Source organism: Eleutherodactylus coqui, chromosome 5, assembly GCF_035609145.1.
Source record: "Eleutherodactylus coqui strain aEleCoq1 chromosome 5, aEleCoq1.hap1, whole genome shotgun sequence".
In the NCBI taxonomy this organism is placed as follows: Eukaryota; Metazoa; Chordata; class Amphibia; order Anura; family Eleutherodactylidae; genus Eleutherodactylus; species Eleutherodactylus coqui.
This window is the reverse complement of record NC_089841.1, coordinates 271,373,744-271,389,922: the sequence shown is the minus strand read 5'-3', so window position 1 is coordinate 271,389,922 and position 16,179 is coordinate 271,373,744. Positions and strand designations below refer to the sequence as shown.

The window sequence follows — 16,179 nt, the reverse complement described above, 5'->3', positions numbered from 1 at the left end:
CCCACTTCGGGAGGACGTAAAAACACTATGGGCTGGTCGTCAAGGGGTTAATTAGAGACAACCGTGTAGGAGTTATGGGAAGGAAGCTCAAGGTGTTAAGAGGCTACAGCGGTACACAGCTTTCCCGTTACTCCATATAACACATCCATGATGTGCCGAGCATGTCTGTTGACTCTCGGCCAGAGGTGGGCAGTGCATAAAAAAAATCACAGAAAGCAGACCAGTGATGACGAAAAAATATATAGATAATGTGAAGGAAACCAGAATATCAGTGATAGAAAGGAGAGGAATCGATGTGAAGAACAGCGCATGAAATGTTGGAGGAAATACAGACTGATAAATAAAGATTTTTTATTTCTATAGACTGCATTCACTTCACCAAATCTTTGACATACTTCCAGCCCTGCGCCGTGTAATCACAGGCTTTGGTTGGGGCTACGGAGAGAGCCGACACAGACTGCTGGACGCCTGGAGGGGGAAAGAAAAAGGCAAAATGGAAAACATTTTTTTTTAATAAAAGTGATCCATCAACAACGAGACACCGAGATGAGAACGTAAGACTATCAGATGTGTGCAAGGCTCAATGTATTCTCCAACACCAATAAATATATATATACGCTATGTAATGCTAAAAGACTATTCATGTCCGTTTTGTGGGTGCCCCTCATAATGGAAGCCAAGACGCTGTGCAGGATCAGCAACCTGAATCTCTTGAGATGATGGAGCTCCGCTACACGGTAGAGGAGGTCCGCGGGGCTGTGAAATGTGATGCAAATGCTAGAGAGCTCTTGACACTGATGGGCGCACGCCCTAAACAGACATGTTCTTGCAGCTCGCCCTACACAGTTTTTAAACTTCGTTGTAAGGGAATTTCTCTTGCATCAATCTACCAACAGTCCGTCTTGTGGGTCTCTTCCCTTTTTATATTACTAGGAGAAAAGCAAAGAAGAAAAACCAAAAACACCCAACAGGACAACTAAAGCCCCTTTCACACACAATTCTAACACTCCAACATTGGCTCTGCCCGTTATACCAAGGATGACACTTTTCTGTCAAGTTTAACCCCTTAAGGATACGGCCTATTCTGACCATAAGGAAGATGTTTGGGGGATTTTCATCTACACTTTTCAGAAGCCAATTGACATGGCCGTATGAGGGCTTGTTTTTTGGAATGGCCAACTATAGTTTGTATTAGCACCATTTTTGGGAACATATAATGTATTGTAAAAAACTTATTTTTTTTGGAGGGCAGAGAAAAAAAAATAAACAAAACATCGATTGTGTTATTGTTTTGGGGTCTTTTTTTACAGCATTAATCATACATCATAAATTACATGATAACCTTTATTTGTATAGCGCCAACATATTCCGCAGCGCTTACATAGACAGGGGGAATACAGAGAGACAAAAATACAAACATTACAGAACCACGGTTACATAGTAATCACTTGATGGAAACAATAGGGGTGCGGGTCCTGCTCCAACGAGCTTACATACTACATGTAATAGGGGGATACTGAAGGCAAAGGGGCTGGAGATGTGCACGGTATGGCGGGCTGGAGATGGGCACGGTATGGCGGGCTGGAGATGGGCACGGTATGGTGAGTGAGGCATGCTATACACATAGACAATGGTCAATGGACGTTTAGCCATGTGATGGCAGAATTGGTATGAATGCAGGGGCAGTTGGTGGTGGCTGGCAATGATTGCAGTCAGTAGGTCAGTGACCATGTTATCACATGTGTCACGATACACATTTTCCGTATGTGTGCGCGTGTATGTGTGCGCGTGTATGTATATATATATATATATATATATATATATATATATATATATATATATATACACACACACACACACACACACACACACACACACACACACTATAATATATATATATATATATATGTGTGTATGTATGTATGTATGTATGTGTGTGTGTATATATATATATATATATATATATATATATAAATAATGTGTGTGTGTGTGTGTGTATATATATATAAATAAACACACACATTTTAGATTTTTGCACAATAAAAAATTTTTGCATGATGAGCCGTAATTTTTATTGATACCATATAAGGTGACATACAGCTTTTTAAAATCACTTTTATTGCTTTTTTTGGGAGGCAAAATGAACAAAATAAGTTTTAATTGGCAGACTTGGATGCCATGGCAAACTATCAGCCCTCCGCAGTTACATAGCAGAAGTCCGAAGATGTGACAGGGAGTGTGCTCCCTCTGCATGCCGTGATCTACATTGTATGCAGCATGTAAACTGTTAACTACCGAGTCTGCCCCATCCATAGATGCAAGTTTAGGTCCTGTTGTGTTAAGTACCATATGCCCAGGATGTAAGCTTATGACCTAAAGGGGTTAAAAGACTGATGGGGATGGAAGCAACTTGAGAAGTCCGTCTCACTCATTCAGCCCCCCCCCCGCCCCCCCCCCCCCCCCCCCCCCCGATGCCATCCAGGTTCTGTCCCTGTGCAGTTTGTATAGAAGACGGACACCAGGACAGAACCGCTGCTGCAGCACTAATGCAGAGTTTGAAAGTTTGATTAACGCAGACTCACATTGTACAAAAAAAGAAAATCAATCTGTTGGATTCCGTTGGTTCGAGAGCCCAAGAAAAAGGCCATTTTTTGATTTGTCCTAGTAAACAAAATGTTTTTCTAAAAAGACCGGATGGAGGCTTATCAAACGTAACTAACAGCAGCCCTACGGGAACCACCCGATCCGTCACATGGCCACTGAGGAACAAGAAATACAATGACGGCACACGTTACAAATCTACGGAAGAACCAGCCTTCCCATGATGCATCTGTCCCGACTGCTCTGCAGTGGGAACGGAGCAAGCTCTACCCATGGAGGATTACTCACCCCAATTCCAGGACTCGCTGACAGAGAAGTCCAACTTTGGTGCAGATGGAATCTGTAAAGGCAAATATATGCGTTAAGGCCCTATTCACACGGACATGTTTGGGCGCGCAATACGCTGCGGACAGAAGCCACTGATGCCAACGGGCTCGTCACATAAGCAGATTCTGTGTGCATTACGTTCACACAAAAAAAACACGGAATGCTCCATTTTCCTGTCATTTGCGCAGGGAAAGAGGCCACACTGAACTCACTACACCAACGAGCCCTGCCAACGAGCGTGGCGGTGTGTTTTTGCGTGCAGACAGTACAGTAAAACACAAATGTGAGTCCCAGCGATCAGCTAGCTCTGCAAAAACAAAAGACTCCGGGTTGCTTAACCCTTTGCAATCCAATTTTGGATTCAGGGTTTCCTAGGGGGCTTTCTCTTTCTGCCATTTTACAATGGCGCCATCTGCTGGCTAGAGCCAGTACTGCAGTATTGGACATGCTGGAGAGGCCTCCCAACAACAGAGCGGCCAGTAATCTACAGTAAGAATACCCTGACAGATGTCTTCCGACGTCAGAGCTGTACAGCCTTCAATCACAATGTCCTCAGACGTCAGACAGTGGATTGGAAAGGGTTAAAGGGGCCCCGTCACCTCGGAGCAGCGCCATGAAATAGGTTCTGTTGTATTTAGGGAGGTGGATTGGTTATATCCCCCGCACCGGCCACTGGTGAAGTCCACATCTGATTTGACAATCTAACTCTTTTCAGACTGCTGTGTGGCATTGCTGACCGCCCCTCGCAGCTTCCAGGCGACCGCTTCCTGTTCACACGGGACACACTGCTCCACTACACTGCAGATTTTGGTGCTGAATTCCCCCCTCATTGGAAGGCGTTGACGCCGCAGCGCAGGCCGGGCCCCACGCGGGTTTTGTGCAGCGTGTGAACCAGATTCTCGTCTGCTGGTGTAAATGCTGCAGGTCTCCTCTGTGGAGGGTCCGCACGGATCATTCATGGCAAATCCACCCTGTGTGGCCGCAGACTTCGGCCGGCTTCACACCGGCGAGATTCTTGCGCAAGATTTGTGTGCTGTGAGATGCACGAATATGAGCCCTTCTTTTGAATGGGGTCATACACGTGGGGTCATACACGTGGGGTCATACACGTGGGGTCATACACGTGGGCGGTGGCTTTGATCTTGAGCGAAACCAAACGCAGCACGTCCCATGTGGGGGCGCCCTCGCATCGCTCAGTTCTCTAGGTGCACGGAAGCTCTGCCCTTGGAAAACAATGGGAGACGCGCCGCAATCCGCCGCTGCGGTTGTCAGTTGCGGTGGGGAAGCTACTTTCCTGCAGTGATGTGAGGCGGGTCGGTGGGGAAGTCACATATTGGGGAGGGCGATATGTGGCCGGGATTCCCAGTCTGATATGAAGTCAGCCTTGAATCCCACCCTGCCCGCAGCTGAGGCCCACCTCTACACAGCCTTCTTCTTTCTGTTCTCCAGCCGGCGCACATGCGCGGTACATTTTTTTTTCAGACTCCTGCTTTCCCACGGCGTCCGCAGCGCCAATGATTGGACAGTTTGGGGCCGGCTGCGATTTGTTTATCGCATGAGGAATCCAGAAAACAAATCCGCATACGGAAATTCCAGTGAACTCGCCGTTCGGTCGGCGCGGCGATGACACAATTTATTAGCGCGTGTAAGATGGCCGTTCGCCGATTGCAGGACGTCCGTCCAGTGAGCTGCGGAGTGTGGGGGGCGCTGCCAGCTGTGGGGGTCCGACAACTAGAGCAGAGCTTTAGGAAACGCGTCACGGGACGCACGTGTGAATACATGCCCGCCGTGCGTCCCAGCGATATCACGCCTCCATCACATTCCATATTTATACGCGCCGTTTATGTCAATGGGCTCTTCTGCGCGATACGACGCTTCTGGGGTATTACGTGTAAAATACGCAGCGGTGGAGGCCGCCTCCAGAGCAAACAGTGCGCCGCCGTGTGACCGGGCCCTGGAGAACACCTGGTGGGAGGAGCCACTACCTGTACACCGCAGTACTCCGCCCACTCCTGCACCACGGGAGGCAGCGCCGCAGAGCTCTTCTTCAGAACTTCCTGGCCTTGGGCGCCACTTCCCAGCAGCCCGTAGTCGTACGCCATGTAGAGCGCCCCGCCGGCCACCAGCAGCTTTGTAGAGACCCTGCAAGAAGAAGTCACAGCGTCACCTCACAACACACTGAGGAGGCCATTACTGTTAACCCTGTGAGCGCCAGACTGGTCAGATGACATCACAGCGTCACTTCACAACACACTGAGGAGGCCATAACTATTAACCCTGCGAGCGCCAGACTGGTCAGATGAAGTCACTACAGAACTGCAGGCACATTGCAAACAGCCAGTAATGGCGCCGCACTTCCCAGCAGCAGTTGGCCGGCTATAATGGAAGGAGCGGCGCTGCTCACCTCAGGAGCCTCAACACGGCAGGAGCCATGACTCTTGTACAAGGACAGCCGGTGCCTCCGCCTTCCGGTCACGTGGGGAAGGGTGGCCGCCGTGCACGCCGGTACTTGTAGTCTTCTCCCCCTCGCCGTGTGACTGGACGGCGCGCGGTGTCTGACGGTTGTTATGGACGCGCCGTGTGACTGGCGGCCAGTAGCGGCTGTTCGGCCTCTGTCTAGGTTCTTTGCTACACAATAACCGAGCTGAGTGAGATTCTCACCGCCGCCTGCGGTAATAGCCGGTGAAACCGGTCGAGGGGGGCTGCCGGGTGTGATAGGTGTGAGGGGAGGCCGCCAGTTATGAGGGGGCTGCCGGGTGTGAGGGGGGGGGCCGCCGGGTGTGATAGGTGTGAGGGGAGGCCGCCAGTTATGAGGGGACCGCCGGGTGTGAGGGGAGGCCGCCAGTTATGAGGGGACCGCCGGGGATGATAGGTGTGAGGGGAGGCCGCCAGTTATGAGGGGACCGCCGGGTGTGATAGGTGTGAGGGGAGGCCGTCAGTTATGAGGGGGTGGGGGCGCCGGGGATGATAGGTGTGAGGGGAGGCCGCCAGTTATGAGGGGGAGGCCGCCAGTTATGAGGGGGTGGGGGCGCCGGGTATGATAGGTGTGAGGGGAGGCCGCCAGTTATGAGGGGGCTGCCGGGTGTGATAGGTGTGAGGGGAGGGTGCCAGTTATGAGGGGACCGCCGGGTGTGAGGGGGGGGGGGGCCGCCGGGTGTGATAGGTGTGAGGGGAGGCCGCCAGTTATGAGGGGACCGCCGGGTGTGATAGGTGTGAGGGGAGGCCGCCAGTTATGAGGGGACCGCCGGGTGTGATAGGTGTGAGGGGAGGCCGTCAGTTATGAGGGGGTGGGGGCGCCGGGGATGATAGGTGTGAGGGGAGGCCGCCAGTTATGAGGGGGTGGGGGCGCCGGGGATGATAGGTGTGAGGGGAGGCCGTCAGTTATGAGGGGGTGGGGGCGCCGGGTGTGATAGGTGTGAGGGGAGGCCGTCAGTTATGAGGGGGTGGGGGCGCCGGGGATGATAGGTGTGAGGGGAGGCCGCCAGTTATGAGGGGGCTGCCAGGTGTGAGGGGAGGCCGCCAGTTATGAGGGGGCGCCGGGGATGATAGGTGTGAGGGGAGGCCGCCAGTTATGAGGGGACCGCCGGGTGTGATAGGTGTGAGGGGAGGCCGTCAGTTATGAGGGGGTGGGGGCTCCGGGGATGATAGGTGTGAGGGGAGGCCGTCAGTTATGAGGGGGTGGGGGCGCCGGGTGTGATAGGTGTGAGGGGAGGCCGTCAGTTATGAGGGGGTGGGGGCGCCGGGGATGATAGGTGTGAGGGGAGGCCGCCAGTTATGAGGGGGCTGCCAGGTGTGAGGGGAGGCCGCCAGTTATGAGGGGGCGCCGGGGATGATAGGTGTGAGGGGAGGCCGTCAGTTATGAGGGGGTGGGGGCGCCGGGGATGATAGGTGTGAGGGGAGGCCGTCAGTTATGAGGGGGTGGGGGCGCCGGGGATGATAGGTGTGAGGGGAGGCCGTCAGTTATGAGGGGGTGGGGGCGCCGGGGATGATAGGTGTGAGGGGAGGCCGCCAGTTATGAGGGGGCTGCCAGGTGTGAGGGGAGGCCGCCAGTTATGAGGGGGCTGCCAGGTGTGAGGGGAGGCCGCCAGTTATGAGGGGGCTGCCGGGTATGATAAGTGTGAGGGGAGGCCGCCAGTTATGAGGGGGCTGCCGGATGTGAGGGGAGGCCGCCAGTTATGAGGGGGCTGCCGGGTATGATAAGTGTGAGGGCAGGCAGCCAGTTATGAGGGGGCTGCCGGGTGTGAGGGGGTGGCTGCCGGGTATGATAGGTGTGAGGGGAGGCCGCCAGTTATGAGGGGGGCTGCCGGGTGTGAGGGGCGGGCTGCCGGGTATGATAGATATGAGGGGAGGCCGTCAGTTATGAGGGGGCTCCCTCATTATTATGTATAATATATCCCCTGATATATTATACATAGTTATTAGAGCGCCCCCTTGTTACAGTCCTGGGTATAATAGATGATGGGAGAGATCTCTGTACTGACCCCTGATATATCTATACATAGTTATTAGAGCGCCCCCTTGTTACAGTCCTGGGTATAATAGATGATGGGAGAGATCTCTGTACTGACCCCTGATATATCTATATATAGTTATTAGAGTGCCCCCTTGTTACAGTCCTGGGTATAATAGATGATGAGAGAGATCTCTGTACTGACCCCTGATATATCTATACATAGTTATTAGAGCGCCCCCTTGTTACAGTCCTCGGTATAATAGATGATGGGAGAGATCTCTGTACTGACCCCTGATATATTATACATAGTTATTAGAGCGCCCCCTTGTTACAGTCCTGGGTATAATAGATGAGGGGAGAGATCTCTGTACTGACCCCTGATATATTATACATAGTTATTACAGCGCCCCCTTGTTACAGTCCTGGGTATAATAGATGATGGGAGAGATCTCTGTACTGACCCCTGATATATCTATACATAGTTATTAGAGCGCCCCCTTGTTACAGTCCTTGGTATAATAGATGATGGGAGAGATCTCTGTACTGACCCCTGATATATTATACATAGTTATTAGAGCGCCCCTTGTTACAGTCCTGGGTATAACAGATGAGGGGAGAGATCTCTGTATTGTCCCCTGATATATTATACATAGTTATTACAGCGCCCACTTGTTACAGTCCTGGGTATAATAGATGATGGGAGATCTCTGTACTGACCCCTGATATATCTATATGTAGTTATTAAAGCGCCCCCTTGTTACAGTCCTGGGTATAATAGATGATGGGAGAGATCTCTGTACTGACCCCTGATATATTATACATAGTTATTACAGCGCCCCCTTGTTACAGTCCTAGGTATAATAGATGAGGGGAGAGATCTCTGTACTGACCCCTGATATATTTATACATACCGTGTTTCCCCCAAAAATAAGACAGTGTCTTATATTAATTTTTGTTCACAAAAGATTTAACTTTTTTACATGTATAGCTGCCTGGACACTATCTAAATTCACTTTTTAATTAACTGTTAGCAGTGCTTAATTTTGGAGTAGGGCTTATATTTCAAGCATCCTCAAAAAGCCTGAAAAATCATTTTGTATCCTCAAAAATTCTGGAAAATCATGCTATGTCTTATTTTAAGGGTATGTCTTATTTTCAGGGAAACAGGGTAGTTATTAGAGCGTCCCCTTGTTACAGTCCTGGGTATAATAGATGATGGGAGAGATCTCTGTACTGACCCCTGATATATTATACATAGTTATTAGAGCGCCCCCTTGTTACAGTCATGGGTATAAATAGATGATGGCAGAGATCTCTGTACTGACCCCTGATATATCTATACATAGTTATTAGAGCGCCCCCTTGTTACAGTCCTGGTATAATAGATGATGGCAGAGATCTCTGTACTGACCCCTGATATATTATACATAGTTATTAGAGCGTCCCCTTGTTACAGTCCTGGGTATAATAGATGATGGCAGAGATCTCTGTACTGACCCCTGATATATCTATACATAGTTATTAGAGCGCCCCCTTGTTACAGTCCTGGTATAATAGATGATGGCAGAGATCTCTGTACTGACCCCTGATGTATTATACATAGTTATTAGAGCACCCCCTTGTTATAGTCCTGGGTATAATAGATGATGGGAGAGATCTCTGTACTGACCCCTGATATATCTATACATAGTTATTAGAGCGCCCCCTTGTTACAGTCCTGGATATAATAGATGATGGGAGAGATCTCTGTACTGACCCCTGATATATCTATACATAGTTATTAGAGCGCCCCCTTGTTACAGTCCTGGGTATAATAGATGATGGGAGAGATCTCTGTACTGATCCCTGATATATTATACATAGTTATTAGAGCGCCCCCTTGTTACAGTCCTGGGTATAATAGATGATGGGAGAGATCTCTGTACTGACCCTGATATATTATACATAGTTATTAGAGCGCCCCGTGGTTACAGTCCTGAGTATAATAGATGATGGGAGAGATCTCTGTACTGACCCCTGATATACATAGTTATTAGAGCGCCCCCTGGTTACAGTCCTGGGTATAATAGATGATGGTAGAGATCTCTGTACTGACCCCTGATATAGTATACATAGTTATTAGAGTGCCCCCAATTTTGATAGCCTCTCTGGGTATTGTAGTCCGCCCATTCCGTTTATTTCTTTAGTTGCCCGCCTTTGTACTAGCTCCAGCTCTGATTTGTCCTTCTTGAGTACTGTACTGATATATAGTTTTATGGGGAAAGATTCCAAGTAATTTGTATTTTATTCATTTATATCTCTGCACATTCTGCGCTGAATGGGCGGAGCCAACAGTGATTGACAGCTATCTGTGAATGGCTGTACATACAGACGCAGATGTCAATCACTGTTAGGACCGCCAAACGGACAGTGCGGCTCAGGATGTACAGAGGTTTAAATGAGTGAAATGGACTGAATCTATCCCCATAAACTACATATCCGTCTTCTCAGCTCCTGCTGCTCTATAATGAGCGGTTTGAACAGTAAATTCGATCTGACAGATTCTCTTTAATACTTTTGCTGCCAGGGGGTTTTGGACATTTTGCATCTCCAGTAGTCAGGACAATTTTTACACTTGATATATTCAAATTAAATCTCAATTATAAAATAAACCTCTTACTAAGCATGCACACCCATGTATCTTCTGAAAGTAGAACACAGGCCCATTGTCAAAATGCCACTCAGCACTTTATACATGTGGGCACTTTCATGCAATTTTCCAAAAAGTGTAAAAAAAAAAAGCTTAATATTAGTGGCAAAAGTATAACCCAAGCAGTAAAATGAGTTCACATATGCCTCTTAGGGCGGCTTCAGACGACCGTATATCAGCCGGGTTTTCACGCCCAGACGATATACGGTGTCCCTCTCTGTAGAGGAAGGAGGCTGGAAGAGCCGGGAGCAGTGCATTAAGCTCCCACCCCCTCTCTGCCCCTTGCCACTGTTTGCAATGGGAGGGGATGGATGGGGGCGGAGATAAGTTCCAGAATTTAGCTCTGCCCACTCCTATTGCAAATAGTGGCAGAGGGCGGGAGCTCAGTCCACTGCTCCCGGCTGTTCCAGCCTCCTCCCCCTGCAAAGAGGGACACCGTATATATCGGCCGGGCGTAAAAAAAAAACTGCCGATATACGGTCGTCTGAATAAGGCCTGAGGCCTATGTCTACATGTTTATAACTGCACAAAATCACCAGAACCGGAGCAGCCCAAAATCTGGTTAGAAGCTTGAAATTTTAATGAAGTACCAGCCTATGAAATACAGAAATTACACATTTGTGAAAAGTAATTGCACCCCTAAATTCTATATATTTTCTGAAAGCAGACCACTTGCTGATTGCAGCTGTCTTGACGGAGTGCCGACAACTCGGACCACATGTACGCGTCATCGCGTAGCTCCGCCCCCTCACAGGTGCCGATTCCAGCCTCCTGATTGGCTGGAATCGGCACATGTGACGGGGCGGAGCTACGCGATGATGCGTACAAAGGGGCGGAGCCAAAACGCCGCTGCTGGCGAGCCAAGCCGAAGGGAGAAGACCCATCTGCGCAAGCGCGTCTAAAAAAGCAAGAAGACACCAAAATTAGACGGAGCCATGGAGACGGGGACGCCAGCAACGGAGCAGGTAAGTGAATAACTTCTGTATGGCTCATATTTAATGCACGATGTATATTACAAAGTGCATTAATATGGCCATACAGAAGTGTATAGACCCACTTGCTTTCGCGAGACAACCCCTTTAAATGTTGCAAAACTTAATCATAAACTGGCACACAGCAAGAGAATCTCAACTGTCACTCTCAAAAATTCAGTCATGAGAAGATGTGTGCCCAGAAAACATAGCTGTGGGGTTGTACATGAGGTGAACTCCTGATCCAGCATGGTGGATTATTGCCCCATGTAAACCAAGATATGCGACCCTCTTCCCCCGACCTTGGAAGCTGAGATGATCAGTGGGGTTCCGCTGGCTCTCAAAGAACCAAGCCCATCTAGAAGGCATCTCTGGGTTTGTTTGCTCCGACTCCTGGGTCAACTCCTGCTCTTCCTCTTAGTGTTCCCCCTCATGGCAACTCTCATCTGGTTCACGGGGATGAAAGACCACGGCCTCCCATACTCCTCCATCACCTTCAGCCACAATTCTACAGCAATCTGCCTAGCCCCATGCTCGATATCGCTGAGATTGCAAGCTTGAAGTCGTTAGTAGAGATGAGCGAGCACGCTCGTTTAAGGCTGCTACTTGATCGAGTAGCAGTCTTATCGAGTAACTGTGTACTCGCCCAAGCAGCATTCGGGGGGAGAGAGAGAGATCTCTTCCCCCCCCCCCCCCCCCCCCCGCATGCTGCTCGGGCGAGTACACAGTTACTCGATAAGACTGCTACTCGATCAAGTAGCAGCCTTAAACGAGCGTTCTCACTCATCTCTAGTCGTAGAATACAGGCTGATTTGTACCCAGTTTTCCTGGGAAAGCTCAAATCACGACCTGATCGTTCTGCAGTGCCCATACAAATACATGCTGCCACCACCAACGTTCACAAGCGTTGGACCTGAATGCAAATTACCCACAGGTATGTCTTTACAGATATGGTTCTGTGTCAACACGGATGAGGTTCACTAATTAATTGAAAGTTAATTCTAAAAAGTAGCATGATAGGAGGGCTGCCGGGTATAATAGGTGTGAGGGGGACCGCCGGGTATGAGGGGGGCTGCCGGGTATGATAGGGGGGCTGCCGGGTATGATAGGGGGGCTGCCGGGTATGATAAGTGTGACAGGAGGCCGCCAGTTATGAGGGGGGCTGCCGGGTATGATAGGGGGGCTGCCGGGTATGATAAGTGTGACAGGAGGCCGCTAGTTATGAGGGGGGCAGCGGGGTATGATAGGTATGAGGGGAGGCAGCCAGTTATGAGGGGGGGCCGCCGGGTGTGAGGGGGGGCTGCTGGGTATGATAGGGGGGCTGCCGGGTATGATAGGTGTGAGGGGAGGCCGCCAGTTATGAGTGGACCGCCGGGTGTGAGGGGGGGCTGCCGGGTATGATAAGTGTGACAGGAGGCCGCTAGTTATGAGGGGGGCAGCCGGGTATGATAGGTGTGAGGGGAGACAGCCAGTGCTTAAAGGGGTTGTCCCGCGGCAGCAAGTGGGTCTATACACTTCTGTATGGCCATAATAATGCACTTTGTAATGTACATTGTGCATTAATTATGAGCCATACAGAAGTTATCAGAAGTTTTTCACTTACCTGCTCCGTTGCTGGCGTCCTCGTTTCCATGGAGCCCGCCTAATTTTCGGCGTCTAATGGCCAAATTAGACGCGCTTGCGCAGTCCGGGTCTTCTTCTTTTCTTAATGGGGCCGCTCGTGCAGGATGCCGGCTCCGTGTAGCTCCGCCCCGTCACGTGCCGATTCCAGCCAATCAGGAGGCTGGAATCGGCAATGGACCGCACAGAAGCCCTGCGGTCCACCGAGGGAGAAGATCCCGGCGGCCATCTTCAGCCGGTAAGTAAGAAGTCACCGGAGCGCGGGGATTCAGGTAAGCGCTGTGCGGATTTTTCTTTAGGTCCCTGCATCGGAGTTGTCTCGCGCCGAACGGGGGGGGGGGGTTTGAAAAAAAAAAACCCGTTTCGGCGCGGGACAACCCCTTTAAGTGCTTAACAGAAAAATACAAAAATGATGTTACAAGGTAATAGGCAAGAGGCACGCATAGGATATTCACAGTACGTTATTAAAATAAAAGGATCAAAGTAAAAGTGTTACCTTTCTTCATGTGGAGTCACACGAAAATTACAGGACAGTCCGCATACATGATGCTCCCGTGGGGGCTGACCCTGAGCATGTCCATGTGCAATTTTTAAACCCTCAGCGAGGCAACTCCCATTCAGCGCCTTCCCTCCTTCATGGGGATTTGGCTTACACTGGGGTGCATGGGCCCTAAAATCCATTTCTTTCATAACTCCGTGTCGGTGGGACCCACAATTAAAATATGACGGCAAAGTTTCCGCTCATGATTTTACATGCGTTTTGAGCCCACACACGAAGGTGTTCAGGCTGATATCTTCCCAGATCTTTGGTTCTTGGGTTTCTGAGCATCCCACAAGGATAACGGATCCTGCATCTTATTTGTGGTGATGTGACATTTCGCAAAATATCCTTGCCGTACAGATCAGTCATAATTCCCAAATTACATTTTTCCCTTTGTTTGGAGCGAAGTTCCTTTGTTAGGATCTTGGCTCCAAAAAGTTATCAGGTCCGACTGTAACCAGCTCGAAAAATGGGGAGGAGAATTTACTGGCTTGTGAAGGGCCTATTCCTGTCCTTATCGCCTATTGTACACATTTCCTAGCTCTGGTTTAGCAGGGGCTCTGGTATATCACAGACCTTGGGGGGATGTGACAGTCCTTCAGAAGCCTGCTTCAAAGCTCCCTTTCAGAACTCAGCTTTCCTAGATGCTGAAAAGCATTTAACTCCCCCACTTACAAACTACACAGCAGTGTTGCAAAACCACGTGAGACTAAGGTAGCACGCCATACTGAATGGGCTAACATAACAATAGATGCTGAGACACACACAGTATGTCTGACAGCCTCATATCTATCTATCGATCGATCGATCTGTCTATCTCACACCTAGTAAAGGGAAATTCAAGGGGCAAGGATGTCAGCTCAACTTTACTAGTGTCCTGAATGGCAGCTGATTGATACTTGACAGCTGGGGGGACACTTTATCAATCTGTTTATATTACAGGTGGGTCACCACTTCACTTTGGTCTATCTCAGGCTATGCAGCAGGTAACAAGTTATGGTATTGTTGTAAAGATAAGACACTTGGCTTTGAAACAAGACCATGAATGATGCCCTAAAAGTAACACAGCCGGGGGCTGCATTCAGATGAATGCATATCGGCTCGGTTTTCACGCCGAGCCGATATACGTTGTCCTCGTGTGCAGGGAGGGGGGGGGGGAGGATGGAAGAGCCAGGAGCAGGAACTGAGCTTTCGCCCCCTCTCTGCCTCCTCTCCGCCCCTCTGCACTATTTGCAATAGGGAGAGCCGGGGCGGGGCTAAGTTCTGATAATTAGCCCCGCCCCTGACCCGCCTCTCCCCATTGCAAATAGTGGAGAGGGGGCGGGAGCTCAGTTCCTGCTCCTGGCTCTTCCATCCTCCCCCCCCTGCACACAAGGGCAACGTATATCGGCTCGGCGTGAAAACCAAGCCGATATATGTTCGTGGGAATGCAGCCTAAGATATTGCCTGTAGAAACACAGTTGGGAATGAGAGCTGTCCTTTCATCTCCTAGTTCAGCTTCCTATATCTCAGGGCTCTTTCACACGAGCGCTGTCCGCCCTCAGTGTAGCAACGCACAAAGCTCGCGGCTATACTGCTGGACAGGTCCTATCTTTGCGCATACCTTAGAGCTGACATGCAAGTTTGCACTTGCATGTCCTATCTTTGTTAGATGCGCTAATTCAGTGTGTATAACAATCATTCATGTGAACACTTCTATAGGAACCCATTGGTTCCTATAGAAGCGCTCTCTGTACACACCTCTAATGAGTGCCCACAGCGCTCGTCTGAACGAGTCCTCAGGCTGTATTGTGGCTACGGACATGATTCCAGTTTTGTTTTAATGGCAAGATTCTTGCCTAAAATCGATTCTCTAGCTACAAACAGTCTGAGATAAAGCCGTTAGTAGCAAGGACATGTCTCATACGTTTTGACTACCAAAGTGCCTCCCTGCAAGGACGTTTATGGTTCACAAGGAGAGTTAAAGGGGTTGTCCCGCGGCAGCAGGTGGGTCTATACACTTCTGTATGGCCATATTAATGTACTTTGTAATGTACATTGTGCATTAATTATGAGCCATACAGAAGTTATAAGAAGTTTTTCACTTACCTGTTCCGTTGCTAGCGTCCTCGTTTCCATGGAGGCCGTCTAATTTTCTGCATCTAATGGCCAAATTAGACGCGCTTGCGCAGTCCGGGTCTTCTTTTCTCAATGGGGCTCCGTGTAGCTCCGCCCCGTCACGTGCCGATTCCAGCCAATCAGGAGGCTGGAATCGGCAATGGACCGCACAGAAGCCCTGCTGTCCACCGAGGAAGAAGATCCCGGCGGCCATCTTCAACCGGTAAGTAAGAAGTCACCGGAGCGCGGGGATTCAGGTAAGCGCTGTCCAGTGTTCTTTTTTAACCCCTGCATCGGGGTTGTCTCGCGCCGAACGGGGGGGGGGGTTTGAAAAAAAACCAAAAACCGTTTCGGCGCAGGACAACCCCTTTAAATGTATACATTTTTTTCCAGTAGGAATCTATTTGTGATCTGATCAACATACTCAGAGAAGTCACTGAAAGTACATATGTTGCCCCTGCCATGCAGCTTATTTGATATTCCCTGTGCATATTCAAAGAAAAAACTATTAAACCTAAATGCGCAGTAATTTTTCAAATAACTCACTGATAACTAACACGTGTAAATAACTTTACCTAAAATGACTTTTTTGTGCCAAATATCCCTCTAAAGCTCCGTCTACTGCCTGGTGACAAGTGATGCTTGTCTCGAGTAAAAGATGATTTGTGTGGTCTATAGAAGTCTATGGAAAGGAGAAAGGAGGGGAAGGAGAAGAAGGGAAGCAGAGACACATGCAGACAGTGCCTGCAGCTGATAGTAAGGGATTGTTTACTGCATTATAGCTACTGAAATCGCACTTCCACTGCTCAGTATTTGTCTAGTCATCCCTGATGTAAATTCTGTATGTGTATGTCACAGGCTGGGAACAGTTTGTAGTTCT

At 49.6% G+C, this 16,179-nt stretch overlaps 2 protein-coding genes across 2 annotated transcripts in view; one reads left to right on the top strand and one right to left on the bottom strand.

Moving 5' to 3' along the window:
• Window positions 1-334: 334 nt before the first annotated feature.
• On the bottom strand, window positions 335-5,449 carry MICOS13 (mitochondrial contact site and cristae organizing system subunit 13). The gene is made up of 4 exons (XM_066604681.1): window positions 5,333-5,449; window positions 4,914-5,070; window positions 2,890-2,941; window positions 335-468 (listed from the first exon to the last, which is right to left on the bottom strand). Exons 1-4 carry the CDS (start codon window positions 5,359-5,361, stop codon window positions 371-373), a joined length of 336 nt encoding a protein of 111 aa, XP_066460778.1. The 5' UTR covers window positions 5,362-5,449; the 3' UTR covers window positions 335-370.
• A 24-nt stretch (window positions 5,450-5,473) lies between these two features.
• HSD11B1L (hydroxysteroid 11-beta dehydrogenase 1 like) overlaps window positions 5,474-16,179 on the top strand; it is a 114,587-nt gene continuing 103,881 nt past the window's right edge. The window contains exon 1 of the mRNA XM_066604680.1: window positions 5,474-5,600. The gene's annotated coding sequence lies outside the window, so the exon portion shown is untranslated. The remainder of the gene's footprint in view (window positions 5,601-16,179) is intronic.

What these genes read in the sequence shown, in the direction of transcription:
- MICOS13 (XM_066604681.1), bottom strand. Translation starts at nt 5,361, where the DNA reads ATGGCTCCTGCCGTGTTGAGGCTCCTGAG. An exon ending in GCCGTGTTGAGGCTCCTGAG is followed by an intron (nt 5,071 to 5,332) that starts GTGAGCAGCGCC and finishes TTCTTCTTGCAG; the next exon opens with GGTCTCTACAAAGCTGCTGG. An exon ending in CGGAGTACTGCGGTGTACAG is followed by an intron (nt 2,942 to 4,913) that starts GTAGTGGCTCCT and finishes TTGCCTTTACAG; the next exon opens with ATTCCATCTGCACCAAAGTT.